The sequence below is a fragment of the Oryx dammah genome, unplaced genomic scaffold (assembly GCF_014754425.2).
Source record: "Oryx dammah isolate SB20612 unplaced genomic scaffold, SCBI_Odam_1.1 HiC_scaffold_13, whole genome shotgun sequence".
Lineage (NCBI taxonomy): Eukaryota > Metazoa > Chordata > Mammalia > Artiodactyla > Bovidae > Oryx > Oryx dammah.
This window is the reverse complement of record NW_024070197.1, coordinates 24,845,352-24,872,194: the sequence shown is the minus strand read 5'-3', so window position 1 is coordinate 24,872,194 and position 26,843 is coordinate 24,845,352. Positions and strand designations below refer to the sequence as shown.

At 42.3% G+C, this 26,843-nt stretch overlaps 1 protein-coding gene across 1 annotated transcript in view; it reads left to right on the top strand.

The window, feature by feature from the left end:
• The window catches only part of HYDIN (HYDIN axonemal central pair apparatus protein), a 344,459-nt gene that overhangs the window by 184,850 nt on the left and 132,766 nt on the right, over positions 1-26,843 (top strand). The window contains 5 exon segments of the mRNA XM_040253754.1: positions 499-737; positions 4,949-5,222; positions 7,374-7,517; positions 14,715-14,858; positions 24,292-24,605. Of these exon segments, the coding sequence (XP_040109688.1) occupies positions 499-737; positions 4,949-5,222; positions 7,374-7,517; positions 14,715-14,858; positions 24,292-24,605 (1,115 nt within the window).

Below are 26,843 nucleotides of genomic sequence, written 5' to 3'. Positions count from 1 at the left end.
TTTTAAGTAAGTTTGAAATTCTATTGATTATTTTGAAATAATAGAAACCAAGATGATTTTACATTGTTTTTATTAATGAAAGCTGTTCACCCCTACTATAACATCACAGCAACTTTGCACTTGAAAAACATTTCTTTTAAAAATTCTAAATTCCAGGAGGATTTTGTACCTTGTGTTGGTGTCTCAGAATTTGGAGATTAGAGAAGATAATTAGTATAAGTTTGTTAGAGAGCTGAGCTGTCATCTTATGAAAAAGATGTAAAGAATCTTCACAGAGCATTGAAAAGTAGAATTGTAGGTTTGCTCTTCAGAATCATATTGCTTTTTGAAAAAAAAGAAAAGCCAACAAACACCCAGCTGCTTTGATTCAAAAAAATAATGTTTGTCTCTGATGTTGAATTCTGCAGCGCCAGGCATCTGAAGTATAGAGGGCTTTGACATGTGCAGAATGAAAAGCCAAGAATATCTTCACAGTTAACTTGTAGTCTTGTTTTACAGGCACACAAAAAGTCCCTTTGGACCATCGAGCCCAAGGAAGGCGTGGTTCCCCCGGAAAGTGATGTCAAACTGACACTGACCGCCAACCTGAACGACATACTGACGTTCAAAGACACAGTCGTTTTGGACATTGAGAATAGCAACACCTACCGAATTCCTGTCCAGGCTTCAGGAGTTGGCTCCACCATTGTTTCAGATAAGCCCTTTGCACCAGAACTCAATTTGGGAGCACACTTTAGGTAAGGAAATATCATGGACCAATTTTTATACATATCATATATATTGCATAAGCTGAGCACTACTACTTCGGAAAATTATTTTTAAGTAAATAGAACTAGCCTCCTCATCTTCACTTTCCTTCCTCCAGGTGGTTCATCAGCCACAAGGAGACATTTTCTAGTCTTAGTTTGGTTACTGCAAGCTGTGTCCCTCTGCACTAGAGAAGAGATGGTTCATAGGAAGGGTGTTCTTCTCTAAAACTTAGAGTGGATTCTCTGTGACAGATTTAGAATCTCAACCATGATTTCTCTTCTTTGATTTCAATACATTGCTAACTTCTCTCCATGAATGTAGAAAATAAAGATGCAACCTAGTGATAACATAAATAGAATATAACTAGGAAGGTAAAAATATATTGCAAATGTATCTTTTCAGGTATAGCAAAGCCAGTGATTTTTTCCTGTATCATGTCCTCTGCTTGCCTCCTTACCATAGCACCAACAATCGAAATGATTGTGGTTGGCTTCACCTGATCACTCAGGAAAAGCTAGAGAGCCTAGATATTTAAATAACAGGTGATACAGTATAGACACCTCTGAGCAGAATGATGTAAATGTAACTCTTAAAATGTGTGGGATTTGAATATTAACCATGGAGGGTGTGTGTGGGAATTTGTTCATGGTTCCTCACAAGAGTCACACGTTGTCACCTGTTGACTCTCAGGAGCCAGCTAAATTGGTGCCTGTTTGTTTCAACACTGTGAACAGATGTCAAAGGGATGCTCTTGCCTTTTGGTCTGATGCCCCGAAACCAAGGTGGACACAGTGTGTTAAGAGCAGCTGTACCTGACAAAATAATAGTAGGAGCCATCTCCTCCTGTCTGTTAACCGTAAGCCAGGGTGTACCGTGCCTCTGTTTCCAGATTTCTTTATTAAGTGCATTCAGCTATAATTATAGAAAACATTATACTGCAAACCAGACTTAACTACATGTTCTCCTTAATCTACAAATAGTGTCAAATACCTGAGAAATCTGTACGCAGGTCAAGAAACAACAGTTAGAACCAGACATGGAACAACAGACTGGCTCCAAACTGGGAATGGAGTACATCAAAACTGTATATTGTCACCCTACTGATTTAACTTATATGCAGAGTACATCACGAGAAATGCCAGACCGGATGAAGCACAAGCTGGAATCAATATTACTGCAAGAAATATCAATAACCTCAGATACACAGACGACACCACCCTTATGGCAGAAAACAAAGAGGAACTAAAGAGTCTCTTGATGAAAGTGAAAGAGGAGAGCGAAAAAGCTGGCTTAAAACTCAACATTCAAAAACCTAAGATCATGGCATCCGGTCCCATCATTTCACGGCAAATAGGTGGGGAAACAATGAATACAGTGACAGACTTTAGTTTCTTGGGCTCCAAAATCACTGCTGATGGTAATTGCAGCCATGAAGTAGAAAAACGCTTGCTTCTTGGAAGAAAAACTATGACCAACCTAGACAGCATATTAAAAAGCAGAGACATTACTTGGCTGACAAAGATCTGTCTAGTCAAAGCTATGGTTTTTACAGTAGTTATGTATAGATGTGAGAGTTGGACTATAAAGAAAGCTGAGCGCTGAAGAATTGATGCTTTTGAACTGTGGTGTTGGAGAAGACTCCTGAGAGTCCCTTGGACTGCAAGGAGATCTAACCATTCCATCCTAAAGGAAATCAGTCCTGAATATTCATTGGAAGAACTGATGCTGAAGCTGAAACCCAGTACTTTGGCCACCTGATGCGAAGAACTGACTCATTGGAAAAGACCCTGATGCTGGGAAAGATTGCAGGTGGAAGAAGGGGATGACAGAGAATGAGATGGTTGAATGGTGTTACCAACTCGATGGACATGAGTTTGAGCAAGCTCCGGGAGTTGGTGAAGGACAGGGAAGCCTGGCATGCTGTAGTCCATGGGGTTGCAAGGAGTTGGACATGACTGAGTGACTGAAATGAACTGAGCCCCAAAAGATATTCTGACACTTGCCTAGAATTGGAGGGTTAGCTGATAGTTTTCAATGAAAACAGAAGCAACCTGTAGCTTTTAAGTGCCAATTTCTGCTCTGCCTAAACTCTACTGTCCTTCTTTTTGACATAAAATCTTGATGCCAGCAATCTGCAGAAGAGTCATCAAAAGCAAAGGTGGGAAAACTACAGCGCATTGCCTGTTTCTATAAATAAAGTGTCATTGGACGTATTTTCAGGGCAGAAATAGAGAAGCAGATATAGAGAACAGACTTGTGGACATAGTGGGAGAAGGAGAGGGTGGGACTAAGTGGAAGAGTAGTATTGAAACACATTCAATACCATATGTAAGACAGCTGGCTGGTGGGAAGACGCTGTACAAGGCAGGAAGCTCACCCTGGTGCTCTGTGACCACCTAGTGGGATGGGATCGGGTGGGGGCTGAGAGGGAGGCTCAGGAGGGAGGGGACATATGTATACTATGGCTGATGCGTGTTGTTATATAGCAGAAACCAACATGACGTTGTAAAGCAATTATCCTCAGATTAAAAATAAATTTTAAAACAGTGTTATTGGAGCACAGCCATGGCTATTCATATACATGCATCTTCTACGGCTTCTTAGACACTGCAATGAAGAGTACAGTGGTTGTAATGGACCACAAGGCCCAAAAGTTCTAAAATATTTATTATTTGGTCCCTTACTGGAAACATTTGCCAACTTTTGGGGCATGAAATCTAAAGAAATACCCAGATGCCACCTTTTCTGATGGCATATTTTTGAACAACAACTTTCAGTTTTGAGAGCTTCTGTTTCTTTGTCAATAAAATGGGAGTCAATATACTTATTATTACGGGGTTGCTGTGATGGTTAAAAGATATACTGTGAATAAGTGACAGAGACCTTACCTAGTTTATAGTATTTATCACTTGTTATTTCCCGCAAAAGTGTACTTTTAGCCATGAAGTCTAACTACAAAGTAAAGACTCCAATGAGGAAGCCCTGTTGGACATATATTTAGGTAAAAATGGTTGTACCTGACAACTGGCACTCATTTTTTATCAAGGTTCAGCTTGCTTATTAGATATGACATCTTTCCAAAGAAGGGACAGATGAGATGAAAACTCAAAGTCCCTCAAAATTAAAAATAAATTTAAAAAGTCCTGAGATGAATTTTTCCCTGAGAAGAATATTTTAAAATAAGCTTATAATCAGTTTTTAAAAAAATACTCAAAAACACACATAAACTACCTCCAAGATCTTATAAATCTCTGTAGCTCGCAAAAAAAAAAAAAAAACGACAATAAAGAGGTACTTTATTTGTGGACAGATGAATGAATAAGTGGATGAAACAGTAGCATCTTTAAAGCACACGAGTCTAAGAAAAATGACCAGTCTGGCTGGTGTTCTAATCTATTACAATCTCCTTGACTGTAAGGCTTAGAGCATGTTTTGTTTCTCTTTGAAGTTCCCTTCAAATTGAGTCCATCACAAGGCATTTTACTGGTCACTAGAAGTTTTCTCAACACAATTTGAAATAAGCTTCTCCTCCAGGAGGTATTTTATTTTCACTCCTCAGAACGGTTTCTTGCAAATGAAAGTGGTTTTCACATGATCTGTATCTTTGTGTTCTGTGGTGTCTGCTCCTGATGAGAAAGACTGAGGACAGATGGAGCCACTTTCCCACAACCCTTTCCCTGGTGGTGGCAACTCAGGGACTACTAACGACCCTATGAGTAGATGCTACATTGTCCTATTACTGTAGCAGCTCCTAATAGCATCACTGGTTAGCCTTTCTTTGGAAGGAATGATGCTAAAGCTGAAGCTCCAGTACTTTGGCCACCTCATAAGAAGAGTTGACTCATTGGAAAAGACTCTGATGCTGGGAGGGATTGGGGGCAGGAGGAGAAGGGGACAACAGAGGATGAGATGGCTGGTTGGCATCACCAACTCGATGGACATGAGTTTGAGTAAACTTTGGGAGTTGGTGATGGACAGGGAGGGCTGGCGTGCTGCGATTCATGGGGTCACACAGAGTCGGACATGACTGAGCGACTGAACTTAGCCTTTCTACATTACCAAAAAATAAATATATATACTGATGTCTATTTCTTTGCTCACTTTTTAAGTACTTCCAGAGGGATAAATCCCAAGGGTGTAGTGCTGAACAGAACAACCCACAGGGAAGTCCTGTGAATCCCTCCCTTCTCTTTTCCAGCCTGGACACCTATTACTACCACTTCAAGTTGACCAACAAGGGACGTCGGGCCCAACAGTTATTCTGGATGAATGAAGATTTCTGTCCCCAAGAAAAGTTGAGCAAGAGGAAACGGGCCAAGAAGGATCGTGCTAAGAGCCAGCCCCAGGTCCAGTGCTGCCAGGCACCCAGGGAGCCTCATGGCCCCGTGTTTCAGCTCCACCCCATCAGGATGGAGCTGTCCCCAGGCCAGACGATCGATGTGATACTCGAAGGCTATTCTGCCACTCCCAGGGTAAGAGGACGCCATGTTTAGAAGCTGTTATTCTCCTAAATAAATCTTTGCTCTGTTTCTTAGGTGAGCCTCTTGACATTTATCGGAAGGAAGGCTATGGTTTCTCAAGGATTGCATACAGCACTGTGTTAACCGTGGCAGCACCCATTCCATGCAGGGCTCAGCACTGTGGAGTCTTCCGTTTGTTTCTACAGCTGCCGTGAGCCCAATCTTAAAATACCGTTTAAAGCAGGTTCTCCTCCCCAGAGTCAACAAAGCCAGTAGGTCTCTGGTAGAAGGACAACCAGCATTCAGCCAAAGCTAACCCCTTATTAACACTTAGCAGTATTCACTTAATATTTATTTTTAAAAATGTTTTTATAGTCACTCTTGGCTGCCTCTCCTATCCAGGTATTGGAATGTCTTCACTTCCTTTCCTCTCAGCCTGAGTTGAAAGATTCACATTTATAATCATCACCTTTTATGTAAGGATAAAACAGCCGCATTTATCTTCAACTCTGATGTTCTGCTATTATTCACATTATCACCATTCTGCTAAAGACATTTAGGCAGATCCAACCATGTGTCTGTTTATTCTTATTACATCATGGAGGTTAGAAACCATCAAAAACATAAAAATCTGAAATCATTTATAAGCCTCTTCACAAAGACGGACTTTGTGAATGAGAAATGGTGGTTACCTGAGCTTCTGCTCATGTTACCAAGTTAGGATGTGACGCTGAACTTTCTCCTCATGGAAAAGGAAACAGTAATAAGTTGTCTCCTAGCAGATGAGGTGGGAAATCTGGTCCACTGCTTAGCTCCTCTGGGGTCACAAGGTCACTTTGTTTCACTTAAATTGTTTCTTCACAGAATATTTTCAGGTAAAACACATCCTTAATTTTTGAAAGACAGTGATTTCCCATGGTGGTGTGTATAACGTGTTCTTTCTCTCTGCTACTGAGGGGTTCAGCCAACTTTCACTGAGTATGTACACACGGCAGAAACCACAGTAGGCACTGAGGATGCAAAGAGGAAGAGAATGCAGCCCCCCAGCTCAATACTGACGGCCCATTGCAGGAACATGTGTACAATGTCATTATCAGGAGTTGACTATTTTTTATTTTTTTTTAGGAGTTGACTATTTTTAAAGCCATTAAATCTGAGCTACTGGGGTTCTAAATTCAGTTATAGCCTTACTAAAAGCTTCGCTGAATGTTCTTCCAAGTTCTGCTACATAAGTGAGATGAGTCTTGAATTCATTAACATCTGAAACCTTAGCTAGTCTTCAATAAAGGCTATTCATGACATAAATTCCTTTCTACTTTATAAAAATCTAGGCTTCTTGGGTCCAAAGAAGTGTTAGTTACCATATATGATTTTTAAATATTCAAACAGGTAAGGCAAAATTCTTCCAGTCAGTTTCCAGCTAGCTTGGTAAGAAATTGTGTAACTACCGTTGAACTCTAAGCCTGTGAAGATTTTTTTTTAAACTGAAGTATAGTTGATTTACAATGTTGTGTTAGCTGCAGGTGTACAGCACAGTGATGGCCCGTGAAGGATCTTTATCTGCCTCGTCCATCACCGTTTTGTGTATCCAGTCCCTAACAGCCTCAATGCGTAATAGGTCTTCCATAAACATACTGGATGAACTGGATGTAAATTGATTGTGCCCTCAGGGACAGTCAGAAGTAGACACAGGATCCACCCTGGCCGTATCTAACCAATCAGACTTTAACTGTGAGAGACCCCTCCCTGACATGCACTGCTCAGAAAACTGCTCTTCCCTAGTGTCCCCAGGCAAGTAGTTGAGAATGTTTGCTGATGGTTGGAGAAGGCAATGGCACCCCACTCCAGTACTCTTGCCTGGAAAATCCCATGGAGGGAGGAGCCTGGTGGGCTGCAGTCCATGGGGTCGCTAAGAGTCGGACACGACTGAGCGACTTCACTTTCACTTTTCACTTTCATGCATTGGAGAAGGAAATGGCAACCTACTCCAGTGTTCTTGCCTGGAGAATCCCAGGGACGGGGGAGCCTGGTGGGCTGCCATCTGTGGGGTCGCACAGAGTCGGACACGACTGAAGTGACTTAGCAGTAGCAGCAGCTGATGGTTGAGAATTAAGTCTCCTGAACTATGGAGGGTCCACAAATGCTGGTATATCTTGTCCGCAGGTAGTCAAAGAAAAGCTGGTGTGCCACACCATCATTGGGACACAAAAGGGGAAGAGCCTGGTGATGACCGTGAACATCATCTGTGAGTTTGTGGCGCCGTTCATCCAGCTCTCCACCAAGCAGCTCGTTTACCGACTGGAGAAGGTCAGTGAGGCTGTGCAGCAGAGGGCCGGGCATTCCCCAGCCAGTGGTCCACATGTTCACACTTTCATTTAGGAAGCTAAATCAATGCGAATCCTGTTAGACCCACACCCCACAAGTGTTTTTTCAACTTCAGAGGCCAGTACACATTCAACTAAAAATTCCTAATCTAAGCCTACATTCCTTTGAAAGGTGAATTGCCATGGAAATTCTATTTCCATCATTTCTGATGTATGAGACCAAAATGAAGGGATGTTCTGTGCACTGAAAATGCATTTCAGTCCACCATTTATTCTACATAGGTAAAATTGACGTCATAGTACAGAAATGGTTGGAGAAGAACTTTTGATAATGACAGTAACCAGTTAGAATAGCCACCCATTTTTGATTGGTATGTACTGGGCATCGAGCCATGTTCATTACACACATTTCCCAGTTGTCCCTCACAACAATCTATGTGGGAAGGTCTGATATCTTTCCTATGATATACAGGAGGAAACTGGGAGACAAGCTATTTTGTAGATCACCTAATACTGCTTGAAAATCACTGACTTAAACTATTTGATTCACATTCTTTAATTCGTGTGTTTATACCTGTATAAGACTCTATGTGCCATTAAGGGTGAGCAGTAAGTGGGGGAGGCCCAGGACAAGGAAGAGATGGTATGATTGCTCCTCAGGGCAGGGGGCAGGCACGGTTGCGAGGAGAGGGAGATATCACAGCAGGACTCAGCCTACTCCTAGGCAGGTTTCCAGCAGAAAATTATTTACTATTCAAAACAGGTGTGTGTGGAACATCTCTGAGTCGAGGGCTGTGTTGGTGCTGAAAATCTCACATAGTCAAAGCTGAGACACTGGTTGAGGTTACAGACTGTAAACAAACTATGAAAATTTAATTGTTTAAATGGCAGTCCTAAATAGTACTATGAAGAAAAGATACAAGGTGCAGTGAGAGCATGTGTCAGGAGACATGACCTTATTTGTGCAGGAGGTCACAGATGCCTTCCTTGAGCAAACACCTCAAGTCGGAACTTGAAAAACAGCAGTCTGGCGGTGAGAGACGGGGAGAGAATTGTAAGGAACAGCACATGCAAAGGGCCTGAGTCAGGAAAGAGCTTGGTCAACATAAAAAAGCTGGAAGTCCACCTTAGACAGAGATTATGCCAAGAATGACAATGAAGTCCATCTGGAGAAGTGGGCAGGGGCCAGATGTGTGTGGCATGACTGGGACGTGTGTTGTGAACTTTGGGTTTTGCTTCGGGTGACCATTGGAGGGCTTTGGGGAAGGGACTGACATGGTCAGATGTATTCATTGAAACAGGCCGCTGAGTGGAATATGTATCCAGACCTACTGTGTGCCAGGCCCTGTGTTGGGTCATAGAAATACAACAGTGAGTAGTCCCTCCCTGATGAACCTCACAGTCAACAGGGAAGACGAAGCCTTAAGGAAGATCCCACAGGTATGATCTGTGCTGTCATACGAAAGGTCTGGGTGTGGCAGTGTCTACCCAGGTCATGAGGGAACCAACCGGGATTCCTTTTATTAACAGAGGCTTGAAGGAGAGTGTTCAAAATCATTTGTTCTAGTAGCGTGCTCTGTAAGATTGTTCATATTAAATAAATACCTGTTGAATACCCACCATGGATAAGGTGCTCTGCCAGGAGATGAATAAGAGAGCTTATTGGCTAGTATGCACGATGAGATGTATTAACACAATTCAATTCAAATCAACAAATCATGTGTCAACACTTAGACACAAGTGAAAACTCTAACATTTCACAGACTGGTGGAGAATGAAGAAGTAGGATTGCAGTTTCAGTTACAGGATGCTAAACTGACTTGGTATCGAGAGATACCTGAAATAACAGGCAAGTTTGGCCTTGGAGTACAAAATGAAGCAGAGAAAAGGCTAACAGGGTTTTGCCAAGAGAATGCCCTGTTCAAAGCAAACACCCTCTTCCAACAACACAAGAGACAATTCTACATGTGGACATCACCAGATGGTCAATACCAAAATCAGATTGATTATATTCTTTGCAGCCGGAGATGGAAAAGCTCTATACAGTCAGCAAAAACAAGACTGGGAGCTGACTGTGGCTCAGATCATGAACTCCTTATTGCCAAATTCAGACTTAAATTGAAAAAAGTAGGGAAAACTACTAGACCATTCAGAAATGACCTAAATCAAATCCCTAATGATTATATGATGGACGTGACAAATAGATTCAAGGGATTAGATCTGACACACAGAGTGCCTGAAGAACTGTGGGTGGAGGTTCATGACATTGTACAGGAGGCTGTGATTAAAACTATCCCCAAGAAGAAGAAATGCAAAAAGGCAAAATGGTTGTTTGAGGAAGCCTTACAAATAGCTGAGAAAAGAAGCAAAAGGCAAAGGAGAAAAGGAAATATACACCCATTTGAATGCAAAGTTCCAAAGAATAGCAATGAGAGATAAGAAAGCCTCCCTAAGTGAAAGAAGTAGAGGAAAACAAAAGATTAGGAAAGACTAGAGATCTCTTCAAGAAAATTAGAGATACCAAGCAAGGGAACATTTCATGCAAAGATCAGCACAATAAAGGACAGAAATTCTATGGACCTAACAGAAGCAGAAGATATTAAGAAGAGGTGGCAAGAATACACAGAACTATACAAAAAAGATCTTTATGACCCAAATAACAATGATGGTATGATCACTCACCTAGAGCCAGACATCCTGGAGTACAAAGTCAAGTGGGCCTTAGGAAGTGTCACTATGAACAAAGCTAGTGGAGTTGGTACAATTCCAGCTGAGCTATTTCAAATTCTAAAAGATGATGCCGTGAAAGTGCTGCACTCAAAATGCCAGCAAATTTGGAAAACTCAGCAGTGGCCACAGGACTGGAAAAGGTCGGTTTTCATTCCAATCCCAAAGAAAGGTAATGCCAAGGAATGTTCAAACTACTACACAATTGCACTTATTTTACAGGCTAGAAAAGTAATGCTCAAAATTCTCCAAACTAGGCTTCAACAGTATGTGAATCTAGAACTGCCAGATATTCAAGCTGGATTTAGAAAAGGCAGAACCAGAGATTAAATTGCCAACATCTGTTGGATCATAGAAAAAGTAAGAGAGTTCCAGAAAAACATCTACTACTGCTTTATTGACTATGCCAAAGCCTTTGACTGTGTGGATCACAACAAATTGTGGAAAATTCTTCAAGAGATGGGAATACCAGAACACTTTCCCTGCCTCCTGAGAAATCTATATGCAGGTCAAGAAGCAACAGTTAGAACTTGACATGGAACAACAGACTGGTTCCAAATTGGGAAAGGAGTACATCAAGGCTATGTATTGTCACCCTGCTTATTTAACTTATATGCAGAGTAGATCATGCAAAATGCCAGGCTGGATGAAGCACAAGCTGGAATCAAGATTGCCCGAAAAATATCAATAACCTCAGATATGCAGATGATATCACCCTTAGGACAGAAAGCAAAGAGAAACTAAAGAGCCTTTTGTTGAAAGTGAAAGAAGAGAGTGAAAAAGTTGGCTTAAAACTCAACATTCAGAAAACTTAAGATCATGGCATCTGGTCCCATCACTTCATGGCAAATAGATGGGGAAGCAATGGAAACAGTGAGCGACTTTATTTTCTTGGGCCCCAAAATCACTGCAGATGGTGACTGCAGCCATGAAATTAAAAGATGCTTGCTCCTTGGAAGGAAAGATATGACCAACCTAGAGAGTGTATTAAAAAGCAGGAACATTACTTTGCTGACAAAGGTCCATCTAGTCAAAGCTATGGTTTTTCCAGTAGTCATGTATGAATGTTAGAGCTGGACCATAAAGAAAGCTGAGTGCTGAAGAATTGATGCTTTTGAACTGTGGTGTTGGAGAAGACTCTAGAGAGTCCCTTGGACTAAAGGGTGGTCGAACCAGTCAATCCTAAAAGAAATCAGTCCTGAGTATTGGAAAGACTGATGCTGAAGTTTCAATACTTTGGCCACCTGGTGTGAAGAACTGACTCATTGGAAAAGACCTTGATGCTGGGAAAGATTGAAGGCAGGAGGAGAGCATGATGACAGAGGATGAGATGGTTTGATGGCATCACGGACTCAATGGACTTGAGTTTGGGCAAGGAACAGGAGATGGTGATGGACAGGAAAGCCTGGCATGCTACAGTCCATGGGGTCGCAAAAAGTGGGTCCATGGTGTTGCAAAGAGTCGGTCCATGGGGTCGCAGAGTCGGACATGACTGAGCTGAACTAAAACTGACTTGACAGTCTCCCTGAGACACAAAGAAAATACTACAAGAATTCCTGCTGCAGCTATCAAGTTTTCATTGCTGTTTTAAATTCTTCCTGTTTTAAAGTAATCAGGAAGGATACTTGCTGGTGACAGCTGTGCCAAATTTGGTGGCATCATATTTTCTCTAAATGTAGCCATTCAGAGAAAATTCAGTGAAGATTTATTGAATAGTTATTCTGTGCAAGACATTGCAGTGTATGCAACTTAGTTTCTTATTAGATTATTTTTTCCAAAGTGCACAAACATGTGTGGATAGTGTTCCTTTTCTTTTCTTTATTTTCTTAAGCCTTGTTTTTAGTTAATGCATATTCCTGTTTAAACGTCTTTTGTTTAGATTTATCACTGGAATAAAACAGCAAATATTTTGAATGTGACAGTAACTTGTTGAACTAAGAAATGAATTGAGTCATAAGGCCCTGTTTGTTTTTGCCTTTCTCTACTTCCTCCCAAATGTCCCAAGTTTGCAATCTGCCCTACTACTGTATTTTTCATTGTTCATTTCCTGCTCACATTGAATCCATATCAGGGGCAATGAAGAAATGTGACTTCATTACCCAGGATGTGCAGAAGACCTGTTAGGTCTTGGTATTCAGGTTGAATTGCATAATACCCAGTTATCCATTCTTGTCTCCTTGTTTTTGGCTCAAGGCAATGTGTCTGATTTAGCCCATTAGACTATAATGATACCAAGCCTGCCTATGAGAAGAATTTTTCTATAACCATTTCCTCAGTTTTGATCTACTGTGTAACTGTTGTACCATTCATAAGCCACAGAGATGACACCACATCTCTGTGGAATTGAAAAGGTCATTTGAAACTAGCAGTCAGTTTGCTTCATGAAGTCCAGCAGCAAATCCTGTCTGCTGATATTTGGCAAGACAAACAAGCCAGAAGGGGTCATTTTAAAATAGAGCAGGTTCTCCGTGCATCGACTCTTTCTCATCACTGTCCTCTAAATGGCCTCTTGCCAAAACAACCGAGTATGGCTTTTTCTCTTCAAAGCTACCTGCAGTGACACAGCAGGCCGGTGGGGGGCGGGGGGGGGGTGGGGGGCGGTGGGGGGCGGTCGAAGGTGCTGCTCCATCCCTCCCCAACTTGTAATATGCAGTCTGCGAGTGCACAGTGAACCCAGGACTCATGTCACCATGTTAGAGGGAGAGAAACAGTGGCAGCTTCTCTCGGGAGGTTTGAACACTGAAGGAACATCGGGCATCCGCAAAGGGCCAGTGGGGTGCAATTGAGGCAGAAGGCTCAAGCCAACTTTATGGACTGAACACTGTATCCCCCCAAAATTCATATGTTGATGCCCTAACTCCTTATATAGTGTTGTAAGTGGGCTTTGAGAGTATAAGATTATGGAGGTGGAGCCCTCATGAATGGAATTAGTGCCCTTATAAGAAGAGACAAGGGAGATGATCTCTCTCTCAGCCATGGGAGGACACAGTGAAAAGACGGCCGTCTACAAACCGAGAAATAGGCTCACTCCAGACACTGGACGTACTGGCACCTTGATCTTGGCCTGGCTAGCCTCCAGAACTATTAGACATCAATGGCTGCCGAGTTAAACCACCCAGTCCGTGATATTCATTACAGCAGCCTGAATTGACTAAGACATCATGGACACTGGTCACCCTAGCTCCCTCAGAAAGCCCAGGAGAGGAAAGACTATGCTGGGCAAAGGAGCAGAAACAGAGAAAAACGTAGAATCAGGGGGATTTACCTTAAATTTGAACAAGAAGAAAAAGCAAAACAAAACATTGAGGCCTGGAAAAATAAGCTGGAGTTGCTGGAGGAGACAGGGAGTGAGAGGGAGCTTGTCGTTGGAGGCCAGAAACTGAGGTTTCCGGTCCCCTCCTACTGATATTAAAGGACCCTCTTTTGGCACCCCACTCCAGTACTCTTGCCTGGAAAATCCCATGGAGGGAGGAGCCTGGTAGGCTGCAGTCCATGGGGTCGCTGAGAGTTGGACACTACTCAGTGACTTCACTTTCACTTTTCACTTTCATGCATTGGAGAAGGAAATGGCAACCCACTCCAGTGTTCTTGCCTGGAGAATCCCAGGGACGGCAGAGCCTGGGGGGCTGCCATCTATGGGGTCGCACAGAGTCGGACACGACTGAAGCCACTTAACAGCTTAGCAGCCTTTCCAAGATGCACAAGGAATAATGTGGATCCCAGAGTCAGAAGGAGAAAACTTCAGTCTGAACAGAAACTTCCAGTTCAAGATCCATTTCTGATGCTTTCTCAAGTTGAAAAATGAAATTTGGTCTAACAGAGTGAAAGGTGCTTCTAAATCACCTCTCCCAGTGTTATCAGGAAAATTTATAGAAAATAATTATGAGCATTTCTGATGTAGCAAGGTGAGTATATTTGCAAGTTGGGTGTTTTAAGCATTAAAAAATATTGTGTAAGGAAAAAATGTTTTATTCATTATAGTGGTGCATGGATTCTTCCTTAAGATACCACTAACTTTTTAAACTTTTGTTTTATGATGCTGTGGAAGCTTCAGTAGTAGTAGTTCTTTTCAGAGGCATGGCTTATATAGGGGTTTTTTTTAACCAGGTAACAAGGAAGTAAGACAATCTAATCTGTATTTTCTGGCTTAACGTAGCATCATTTCTAGTGAGACAGATAGATAGATACATACATACATAGACAATTCTATACCTGTATTTTCATCTATATCAATCCCTTGTTAATGTATGGTAGACCATTGAGAAATGAATCTATGTAATATATAGATACATGTTACCTATATTTAGATAGATGGGTGGATAGATGGAGATAATATAAATCCATACATCCATAGGTATAAACAGAGAGAAGGCTAGATCAGCTGTTAACAATGAATATCAGACCTTTGTTGCTAAAGGCTTACTGTGGTTTGTTTCCTCTTTTTTTTTTGCAGAAACCTAACACTATCCTAGAACCTGAATACCAGCCCTTGGCCATAAAGAACATTTCCACACTGCCTGTGAATGTGTTGCTCTCCACAGGTGGACCCTTCTTTGTCTGCGAGACTGATAAATCCCTACTGCCCTCAACTCCTGAGGTAACTAGACAGAGGATGTCCTAACTCCCAGCGGCGAGCCATGTGTGTGATAAAGAAAGAGAATAGTATCAGTGCACTGCCAAGTTTCAGTCCAGAAAAAAGTGTAAAGAATCTTGGAAACAGAGAGGAAAAATCTAAAATGAGTCAAATTTAGGTATCAGTTGGTGAGAAAGCTATCATTAATGATGTAAGAACTTCTCACTCTCTATTTTGATCCTTCCTTTCCTGCTTGTGATGATGAAGCTGATCTTTAGAAAATGGTGACTTCCCAGCAATGAGAGGGAAGATCTTAATGTCCCTCAAATTTGACTAAAACTCAAAGCCCAGGCCCTGAACCAGCCAGCCCATCTCCAGATACTGAGAAATGGGAACCAGGACACAGGAGGAGGTTGTGAGCTCCCCTGGCTCACCGTCTGGGGCTGGATGCGGTGTTCCCTGAAGAGTCCCACAAGATCATCCATCCTTGGCTGGACGTGCGGACACCAGAGGGAATGACTGGGTCCTGCAGCAGGTGGTCCTGCAGAGGGAAGAGGATTGAAGGAGAGAGCAGCCCCGCACTCCATGGTGTTCAGTCTCTCAGGGGGACAGCTAATGGAGAAATGAGATGGAGGAGGCAGGAAGGGCAGGCAGGGTAAAGGAGCCTGTGACTGAAGGATGTTTGCTGTGGAACATGAGTGGAGATGACTGAGACGTGGAGACGTGCCCGGGGAGACAGGTGTTTGTGGGAGATGGGGGTGAGCCACTGGATGAGAGGGTATTGCAGACAGTACTGCACCGCCGCCCTCCCCTGCCCTGCCTTCCTCACTGATTCTTGAGGGTCTCATTCAAGCAGGACTGCTGGGAGGGGGGAGACAGCTAAGGTCTTTGAACAGAAAAATAAAAGGAGAAGATGATTATAAGCAAGAGGCAGATGAAAACCTCCTGCAAGGGAATCTGTGCAAAGAAGAAAAACACAAAGTACAAACAGGAATTTTCTACAGTCTCAGAGAAATGACAGACGATATAGCCTGTGTTTAAAAAGAGCTCAAGGACAAGATAACAAGTGTTCAAAGGGGAGACGAAGAGTGAACTGGAGAGCAGAGGCAGACAAACGGATGAGAAAATGAAAATCCAGGCACGAGCAGCTTTCTCCACCTTCGGTCAGACCCCATCTTGTCCCTCCTGAAATCTTAATAAGATAAAAGTAGAAAGGTTCAAAAGGAAAGCCACCCAGACCAGTAAAATGAAAGGAGAAGAGGGTGGGTGTAACCAGTTAATGAGAGATTTAAGCAAATTCTATAAGATAGAATGAGGAGGGGAGTGGGTAGACAAAAAGGCAAAGATGTAAAGCACAGGAAATTCTCCAGTGAGGCAAGGCAGTGTTGAGTCCTTCAGCTCAGGCAGCCTGGGCTGAGAGGCACCAGCTGTGAACACAAGGGACCCCGTGTGCACCAGCCAGCTGTCCTGACCAACTCCACTCAGAAGACGTGGGCAGCGGGCTTTCATCCCAAGACGTAAAGATAAATGCTCTTCCGCAGAGAAACTCATCAAAATGTTCCGGGAATTTAATGTGCCCTGTGTCAGTGTCAATACGTCAGAATAATCCCTGGTGTCTGAGTTGTGTGCAACGCCTGATATCCCCTCTCTGACCAAAAAAGCTCTTCCATAGACCCATCCTGCTACCAGAATTGAGAAATAGTGGCCTCGGGACTGTTGGAATGCCAGAGTGGGTCAGGAACGATTGTTTCTTGTAATAAATGGTGTAGTACAGTTCAACCTTTTATATTACTTGCACATGTAACTTTAATAAAAGCATACATATAATTTTAGAAATAACTGCTACAAATCAACAGGAAAAGTACCAACAACCCAGTGGAAAAACAGGCAAAAGAAATGAACAGAGTTCACACACAAAAAAAGCTCTTAAATATATGAAAGTATGTCCCACTTCACTCATGTTAGAAGAAATGCAAGTTACAATGACTATGAAACACATTTTTTCCTATCAGACTGGTAAAGAGCAAAAATTGGATGATGCTGTATGTTAGGGGCCATGTAGAAACAGGCACTGCGTTGGGGAACTATGCAGTGGAAGACAGTAGAGCTCTCGCTGTCAACATTTTAAATGCCCATACCCTCTGACCTCGTCATTCTACTCCTAGGAATGTATCCTATAGACATAGAGATAATATATATACAAGGATATTCATTGCAACATTGATTATAAGAACAAAAGACTGAGAGTCAATATCTGTCAATAGGAAATGGCTTAGAAAATGATGGCAGAATTTTATGCTGGAATAAAATGCATCTATTGAAAAAGAGTGAGACAGCTCTGTGAGCACTGATGAGTGATCCCCCAGGGGAAAAAGCAATGTGCAGAACAGGAGGGCATAGTACGCTATCATATATGTAGAAAATAAAGGAATACATGGGATTTTATATTCATGTAATATCTTTACGTTCATACAGGGCCAGATAAGACACTTGTGTAATCATAATCGCCTCAGGGGAGGGAAAGAGTTCGCTTGAGTAACAGGAGGGGAGATGGTACATAACATGGTTTTCATTGTCCTGTCTGTTCAAAAATAAAAATGAAATATTGTTTTTAAGGTTAAAAAAAAATTAAGGCCACACTTTGTCCTGGAACAAAATGATGTAGAATATTCAACAGGTAGGTATATCTTAGTGAAGTTACCAGTCTTATGATTGACCAAAGAATTCTATGGCTTCTAAAGAGAGGAGACCCACCAAGGGAAGACTTTAGACTTACCTTAGACTTTTCCATACTTTCTGATCAATTCTGTTGATCATAAAAGGATGATAGTCAGTTCAGTTCAATCGCTCAGTCATGTCTGACTCTTTGCAACCCCATGGACTGCAGCATGCCAGACGTCCCCGTCCATCGCCAACTCCCGAAGCTTACTCAAACTCATGTCTGTTGAGTTGATGATGCCATCCCACCATCTCACCCTCTGTCATCCCATACTTCTCCCACCTTCAATCTTTCTCAGCATCAGGGTCTTTTCAAATGAGTCAGTTCTTTGCATCAGGTGGCCAAAGTATTGGAGTTTCAGCTTCAGCATCAGTCCTTCCAATGAACATTCAGGACTGATTTTTAGGACTAACTGGTTTGATCTCCTTGCAGTCCAAGGGGCTCTCAAGAGTCTTCTCCCACACCACAGTTCAAAAGCATCAATTCTTCGGGGCTCAGCTTTCTTTATGGTCCAAATCTCACATCCATACAAGACTACTGGAAAAACCATAGCTTTCACTAGACAGACCTTTGTCAGCAAAGTAATGTCCCTGCTTTTTAACATGCTGTCTAGATTGGTCATAGCTTTTCTTCCAGGAGCAAGCGTCTTTTATTTCATAGCTGCAGTCACCATCTGTAGTAATTTTGGAGCCCAAGAAAATAAAGTCTGTCACTGTTTCCATTGTTTCCCCATCTATTTGCTATGAAGGAATGGGACCAGATGCCATGATCTTAGTTTTCTGAATGTTGAGCTTTAAGCCAACTTTTACACTCTCCTCTTTCACTTTCATCAAGAGGCTCTTTAGTTCTTCTTCACTTTCTGCCATAAGGGTGGTGTCATCTGCATATCTGAGGTTATTGATATTTCTCCTGGCAATCTTGATTCCAGCTTATGCTTCATCCAGCCTGGCATTTTGTATGATGTATTCTGCATGAAAGTTAAGTAAGCAGGGTGACAATACACAGCCTTGATGTACTCCTTTTCCTATTGGAAACCAGTCTGTTGTTCCATGTCAAGTTCTAACTGTTGCTTCATGACCTGAATACAGATTTCTCAGGAGGCAGATAAAGTGGTCTGATATTCCCATCTCTTGAAGAATTTTCCACAATTTGTTGTGATCCACACAGTCAAAGGCTTTGGCATAGTCAATAAAGCAGAAGTAGATGTTTTTCTGGAACTCTCTTACTTTTTCTATGATCCAACGAATGTTGGCAATTTGATCCCTGGTTCCTCTGCCTTTTCTAAATCCAGTTTGAACATCTGAAAGTTAATGGTTCACTTACTATTGAAGCCTGGCATGGAGAATTTTGAGCATTACTTTCCTAGTATCTACCAACCTAGATAGCATATTAAAAAACAGAGACATTACTTTGCCAACAAAGGTCTATCTAGTCAAGGCTATGGTTTTTCCTGTGGTGATGTATGGATGTGAGAGTTGGACTGTGAAGAAAGCTGAGCACCGAAGAATTGATGCTTTTGAACTCTGGTGTTGAAGAAGACTCTTGAGAGTCCCTTGGACTGCAAGGAGATACAACCAGTCCATTCTAAAGGAGATCACTCCTGGATGTTCTTTGGAAGGACTGATGCTAAAGCTGAAACTCCAATACTTTGGCCACCTCATGCGAAGAGTTGACTCATTGGAAAAGACTTTGATGCTGGGAGGGTTTGGGGGCAGGAGGAGAAGGGGACGACCGAGGATGAGATGGCTGGATGGCATCACCGACTCGATGGAGATGAGTTTAAGTAAACTCCGGGAGTTGATGATGGACAGGGAGGCCTGGCATGCTGCAATTCATGGGTCGCAAAGAGTCAGACACGACTGAGCCACTGAACTGAACTGAACTTGCTAGCGTGTGCTGCTGCTGCTGCTAAGTCACTTCAGTCGTGTCTGACTCTGTGTGACCTCATAGACAGCAGCCCACCAGGCTCCACCATCCCTGGGATTCTCCAGGCAAGAACACTGGAGTAGGTTGCCATTTCCTTCTCCAACGCATGAAAGTGAAAAGTGAAAAGTGAAACTGAAGTTGCTCAGTCATGTCCGACTCTTGGCGACCCCATGGACTGCAACCTGCTGGGCTCCTCCATCCATGCGATTTTCCAGGCAAGAGTACTGGAGTAGGGTGCCATTGCCTTCTCCGTGCTAGTGTGTGAGATGAGTGCAATTGTGTGGTAGTTTGAGCATTCTTTACCGTTGCCTTTCTTTGGGATTGGAATGAAAACTGACCCTTTCCCATCCTGTGGCTACTGACGAGTTTTCCAAATTTGCTGGCATATTGAGTGCAGCACTTTCACAGCATCATCTTTTAGGATTTGAAATCGCTCAACTGGAATTCCATCACCTCCACTAGCTTTGTTCATAGTGATGCTTCCTAAGGCCAACTTGACTTCACACTCTAGGATGTCTGGCTCTAGGTGAGTGATCACACCATCATAGTTATCTGAGTCATAAAGATCTTTTTTGTATAGTTCTTCTGTGTATTCTTGCCATCTCTTCTTAATATCTTCTGCTTCTGTTAGGCCCATAGCATTTCTGTCTATTGAGCCCATGTTTGCATGAAGAGGGCTTCCCTTGTGGCTCAGCTGGTAAAGAATCTGCCTGCAATGTAGGAGACCTGGGTTCGATCCCTGGGTTGGGAAGATCCCCTGAAGAAGGGAAAGGCTACCCACTCCAATATTCTAGCCTGGAGAATTCCATGGACTGTATAGTCCATGGGGTCACATAGGTCTCCGGTAGCTGGCTGTGATGGTACAGTGGTTAGTACTCTGTGTTGTGGCTGCAGCAACCTCGGTTCAAATCTGAGTCCCAGCATTGTGGCAACAATGGTACGGCAAGGGGCCTCTCTTTTCAAATTCCTTTTGGGGCTTCCCTGGTGGCTCAGATGGTAAAGCATCTGCCTGCAATGCAGGAGACCTGGGTTCTATCCCTGGGTCAGGAAGATCCCCTGGAGAAGGAAATGGCAACCCACTCCAGTACTCTTGCCTGGAAAATTCCATGGACAGAAGAGCCTGGTAGGTTACAGTCCATGGGACTGCAAAGAGTCAGACATGACTGAGCAACTTCACTTTCTTTCTCACTTTGCATGAAATGTTCCCTTGCTTGGTATATAATTTTCTTGAAGAGATCTCTAGTCTTTCCCATTCTGTTGTTTTCCTCTATTTCTTTGCATTGATTGCTGAGGAAGGCTTTCTTTTCTCTCTTTGCTTTTCTTTGTAACTCTGCATTCAAATGGGTATATCTTTCCTTTTCTCCTAACCTTTAACTTTTCTTCTTTTCCCAGCTATTTGTAAGGCCTCCTCAGACAACTGTTTTGCCTTTTTGCATTTCTTTTTCTTGGGTATGGTCTTGATTCTTGCCTCCTGTACAATGTCACAAACCTCCATCCATAGTTCTTCAGGCACTCTATCAGATCTAATCCCTTGAATCTATTTCTCACTTCCACTGTATAATCATAAGGGATTTGATTTAGGTCATACCTGAATGGTCTAGTGGTTTTCCCTACTTTCTTCAGTTTAAGTCTGAATTTGGCAATATGGAGTTCATGATCTGAGCCACAGTCAGCTCCCAGTCTTGTTTTTGCTGACTGTATCGAGTTTCTCCATCTTTGGCTGCAAAGAATATAATCAACCTGATTTTGGTACTGACCATCTGGTGATGTCCATGTGTAGAGTTCTCTTGTGTTATTGGAAGAGGGTGTTTACTATGACCAGTGCATTCTCTTGGCAAAATTCTATTGGCCTTTGCCCTACTTCATTCTGTACCCCAAGGCCAAATTTGCCTATAACTCCAGGTATCTCTTGACTTCCTACTTTTGCATTCCAACCCCTGTAATGAAAAGGACATCTCTTTTGGGTGTTAGTTCTAGGTCTTGTAGGTCTTCATAGAACCATTCAACTTCAGCTTCTTTAGCATTATTGGTTGGGGCATAGACTTGGAATACTGTGATATTCAATGGTTTGCCTTGGAAACAAACAGAGATCATTCTGTTGTTTCTGAGATTCCATCTAAGTACTGCATTTGGCACTGTTGACTGTGAGGGCTACTCCATTTCTTCTAAGGGATTCTTTCCCACAGTAGTAGATATAATGGTCATCTGAGTTCCAGTACATTTTAGTTCACTGAATCCTAAAATGTTGATGTTCACTGATATGTAATAACTGGCATTTATATACCCTACACTATGTGCCAGGCACTGCTGTGAACATATCACCAATACATTAACTCATTTCATCCTCTTAGAACAGAGTTAGGTACTGTTACTGCTCCTGTTTTACAGATGGAGAAGCTAAAGGCTAGGAAAGGCAAGCAACTTCGCCCAGGTTCACAGAGTAACTAACTGGCATAGCCAGAATTTGAACCCAAGCAGTCTGGCTCCAGAGTCCATGATCTTACAATTAATATCTCTTATATAAGAATTTTTCATAATTTTAAAAGTGCACACATGACTTTTAAAAATAAATTAGTCTAATCCCATTTTTGTAAAATTTTACTTATCCATTCATCATGTCTGGACTAATGTTTTACCAAATATGATCTCTGAGAAATAATATCTGGTGAAATTTTAGATAAGTTTGTGGCTTCTTCTTTGTGCTTTTGTATTTAAACACTAAGCATTACAATGCCTAGTGCTGCAGGTGCCATGGTCTACAAGAATGGCTTCTAAACTGTGCCAAGCCACCTGTGCCAAGTGGCTGGCAAGGCTCTCAGAGGAGATTAGCCAACTAGGGAGTCATTACCCTCTCTCTAACTCTTCAATCGGGTAATTGGCTTTATCCACTGAAGCCATCTGATCATGGCAGTGAAGTACATGGTTAAATACCTGAACCTTAAAACTCAGTGGAGAGGAAAGTGCTCTGTAAACAGATTCGTTCCTGTGCTGTATTCTTCCTGACTTCCTCAGGGCACTTTTTACAAAACCAGGAGGTGGCTTTCATGCTGATTAAATGTGAGGATTAAGGGATTCCTAAAAAAGCGAATTCAGGGCCAGGCTTTCTATGGGGAGGTGTTTCTGTGGCCTTGGTATCAAGGAACACATGGGGATTTGAATCAGAGAAGAGAACAAACACAATCTCCCGAACAAACTCTGTACAGCTCTGGAGTGTCATTTTAAGTTGAATAGAAAACAGTGGAAAGTGAATAACACTGTGCGAAGTGTTAGAATTGCAAACGTTAGAAAAGAAATTAAATTACCTAATCTATCCCTTTCTGGGTCACCATCTACAGAACCCCTCCCCCAGTCCTTTAGAAAGCCTTTTTAAAATTTTTCTTAAGCGAAGAACATTTCCCACTTATCTAGGAAGAGCGTTTTGCAATCTAATTTATTTTCAGTTTTTATATTATTTTCAGAATATTTTATATTAGCCATTCATTGCAGACTTTCTTTTCACAACTCCTCAGTCCTTAGAACCTCACAACGTTTATCAAAATCTCTTCTTTCAAATCATTTTTCTCCAAATTTTTCTTGCTTTCATTTTCAACTATTGAAAAATATGTGTGTGCATAGAGATTGAGATAGAGATGGATACATATAGATATTGCTATCATTATGTCAGCTGTTTATGTAAACTGTGGATGCATGGTTATGGTTAAAGTGTGTGTGTGTGTATGTATATATATATATTTACATATATGTGTGTATGTATGTGTTTCTTGCTAATGTCTGTGTCTATATGTATGTATATGTATGTGTGTGCACATCAGTCGGTTCAGTTCAGTCGCTCAGTCGTGTCTGACTCTTTTTGACCCCATGAACTGCAGCACACCAGGCTTCACTGTCTGTCATCAACTCCCAGAATTCACTCAAACTCATGTCCATCGAGTTGGTGATGCCATCCAGCCATCTCATCCTCTGTTGTCCCTGTCTCCTGCCCCCAATCCCTCCTAGCATCAGGGTCTTTTCCAATGAGTCAGCTCTTCACATGAGGTGGCCAAAGTACTGGAGTTTCAGCTTCAGCATCAGTCCTTCCAATGAACACCCAGGACTGATCTCCTTTAGAATGGACTGGTTGTATCTCCTTGCAGTCCAAGGGACTCTCAAGAGTCTTCTCCAACACCACAGCTCAAAAGCATCAATTCTTCGGTGCTCAGCTTTCTTCACAGTCCAATTTTCATATCCATACATGACCACTGGAAAAACCATAGCCTTGACTAGACAGATCTTTGTTGGCAAAGTAACATCTCTGTTTTTTAATATGCTATCTAGGTTGGTCATAACTTTTCTTCCAAGGAGTAAGTGTCTTTTAATTTCATGGCTGCAATCACTATTTGCAGTGATTTTGGAGCCTCCCAAAATAAAGTCTGACCCTGTTTCCAGTGTTTCCCCATCTATTTCCTATGAAGTGATGGGACTGGATGCCATGATCTTAAATTTCTGAATGTTGAGCTTTAAGCCAACTTTTTCACTCTCCTCTTTCACTTCCATCAAGAGGCTCTTTAGTTCTTCTTCACTTTCTGCCATAAGGGTGATGTCATCTGCCTATCTGAGGTTATTGATATTTCTCCCAGCAATCTTGATTCCAGCGTGTGCTTCTTCCAGCCCAGTGTTTCTCATGATGTACTCTGCATAGAAGTTAAATAAGCAGGGTTACAATAGACAGCTCTCACGTGTAAATAACTTTGGTTGCCCTATTTCATATATCAGGTTGGAAATGCATAGTGTAGAGGTTGGTAACTCCCCATTATCTTTTTTTTTTTTTTGTAGCCTGTTAAACTGGAGGTCGGTGAAGTAAAAGACCTGCTGGTCAGATTTGACCCTTCCTACAAAAATGATCTGAACAACTGGGTGGCTGAAGAAGTTTTAGCCATCAAGTATGTGGAGCACCCTCAAGTGGACATCCTGTACCTGCGTGGAGAAGTGAATTATCCCAACCTCACCTTTGAGACCATGGAGCTGGATTTTGGCTGTATCTTGAATGACACTGAGGTGATCCGCTACGTCACGATCACCAACTGCAGCCCCCTGGTTGTGAAGTTTCGCTGGTTCTTCCTGGTGGACGATGAGGAAAATCAGATAAGGTACCAACCAGCGGGGCAATCCTGCAGAGCTCTCCTGTGCTTTCATTTTTTAAAGTCTCCTTTGGACTTTGCACTGAGTTTTCTGTATTCTGAGTCCTGGTCTTCCATGAATATTCTCCTTTTTTAACTTCTGTTTGTTTATTTCTGGCTTTGCTGCATGCCGGCTTTCTCTAGTTGCAACAAGCAGGGCTACTCTTCAGTGGCAACGCCTGGCTTTCTCACTGTGGTGGCTTCTCTTGTCGCAGAGCACAGGCTCCAGGCTGTGGTGTCCTTCAGTTGTTGCAGCTCCCGGGCTCTAGAGCACAGGCTTCGGTCGTTGTGGTTTATGAGCTTAGTTGTTCCGCGGCACGTGGAATCTTCCCAAACCAGGATTGAACCAGTGGTGCCTGCACTGGCTGGCAGATTCTTAACTGCTGGACCACCAGGGAAGCCCTCAATAATACTTTAAGTTGGGATAAAGTTCCACAACTAATCACTGATAGAGGAACAAAGAGCCATGGTCCATCCTAGGTTTCACAGGAAAAGCAGATAAAATATTCTTGAAAGCCCCAGTTGCCACTAGATGAACAAAGTGATATCCCTCAGCCTGCTCTAATTTTGAATCTAGTGGTTGGATCATTAGAGATTTATCACTGAAAATAGTCTTTGTCGAGTTGCCTTAATAAGCATTTCAAACTCAAAGCACAAACCGAGTAGGACAATACATGAGGCGTGTGCTCCCCTGAACTCTACCTTCTGCATGTTTCAGTGGGTTTTGTTCTGACCCATAAATGTACATTATATGTATAGACATTTACTCATACGTGGGAGTGTATGTGAGAGATGGCAAGCACTGAAAGGGAAAAGCTGTCTTCACAATATTTAGGTTTAAAAGTGTCTCTCCTTTTCACTTAGAAGCTAAATCCAACTTAATTTGAAAAACACCCCTTTACAGAAATGGAAACAGCCTATTTCATTCAGGCCTTTTAGTAACAGTTTCATCTGGGTCAAAAGCCACATTGGTGGCCAGGATAAATGGGCTTCTGTGTGTTTCCCTGTTGGATGTTTGGACAGCTCAGTTTTCAAAACCTGAATATGAATAGCCATTCTTAACTGGGAATATATCATGTTGTTTCTTGGCTAGTCGATGCTTCCTATACACAGTCCTCATCTTGTGTATGACAGCCATCCTTTCCTTTAGCATGCCTGTTTCCATGGTAACTATGGCTTGCTCTGGACGTCTTCCATAAACATCTGATGATAACCCAGTGTAGCGCTGAAGCCGATTCAGAGCCTGAGTGATGGAGCCTACTCATTTAGGTGTCAATGACTGACTGTTCAGGTTTGGGATGAAATTTTGTAGATGGTGAACATTTAAAATAATTATGGAAAAATCAGTCAGCCTGACCTAATGAGTTTCGACTACCAGATTGTAGAAGTTATTCTGATGTAACACAGCTAAATGAATTTATTCCATCTGGGAGCAGGGGACATGCTTTATTTATTTTTTTGTTTTCAAGAAGCCATTCCCATAATTTAAAATGATGACATTTTGAAAATGTGCTTGGCCAGTACTAGAGGTGATATACTTAATTTTTCATTGGCTTAAGCACTCATCTGACCTTTATTTCCCTTTCTTCTTTGTCTTCTAATATCTTGATATTGAGCCTCTTGCTTATATTTCATTTGTTCATTCAGAGAGTCTCTCGGAAACCATTTGATAAGTGGCTCTTATACACCAAATACTTTGTGAGGCATCAGAGATACAGAAGTAAGACATGATCCCTGGACTGAGGCTGTTGGGGAAGCAGATGTGTAAAGCACGGTGGGCACGTGGTGGTGCCGGGCTCTGTGAGAGGCCACGGGGACGAGTGCTCACAGGAGTCAGAGAAGACTGCGCTGCAAAGCACGGTTAAATGCTCTATTCAGAGAACCCCGGAAACATTCTCAGTTACAGAAATAGCATGTGTAGAAGTTAGGATTCATAGATTCTGTCGCAAGTGACAGGAAACCTGGCTCTATGTGAAAACGAAAAACAGAGTTCATTCACTGGTTGCCACAGCTCAGAATTCCAAGTTCATTTTGGCTTCTGGCCTGGCTTAAAGGAAAGACTCAAAGAATGTCCCTGGTGCCAGTCTCCCTGTCTCAGCTCTGCTCTCCTTCACGTGTTAGCCGTGTTCTCAGTGCTGCCAGCACTCCTGGGGCCATGTCTGTGCGATTCTGAGCCGCTGGAAAGGAAGATGCGCCTTGGTCCCAGAA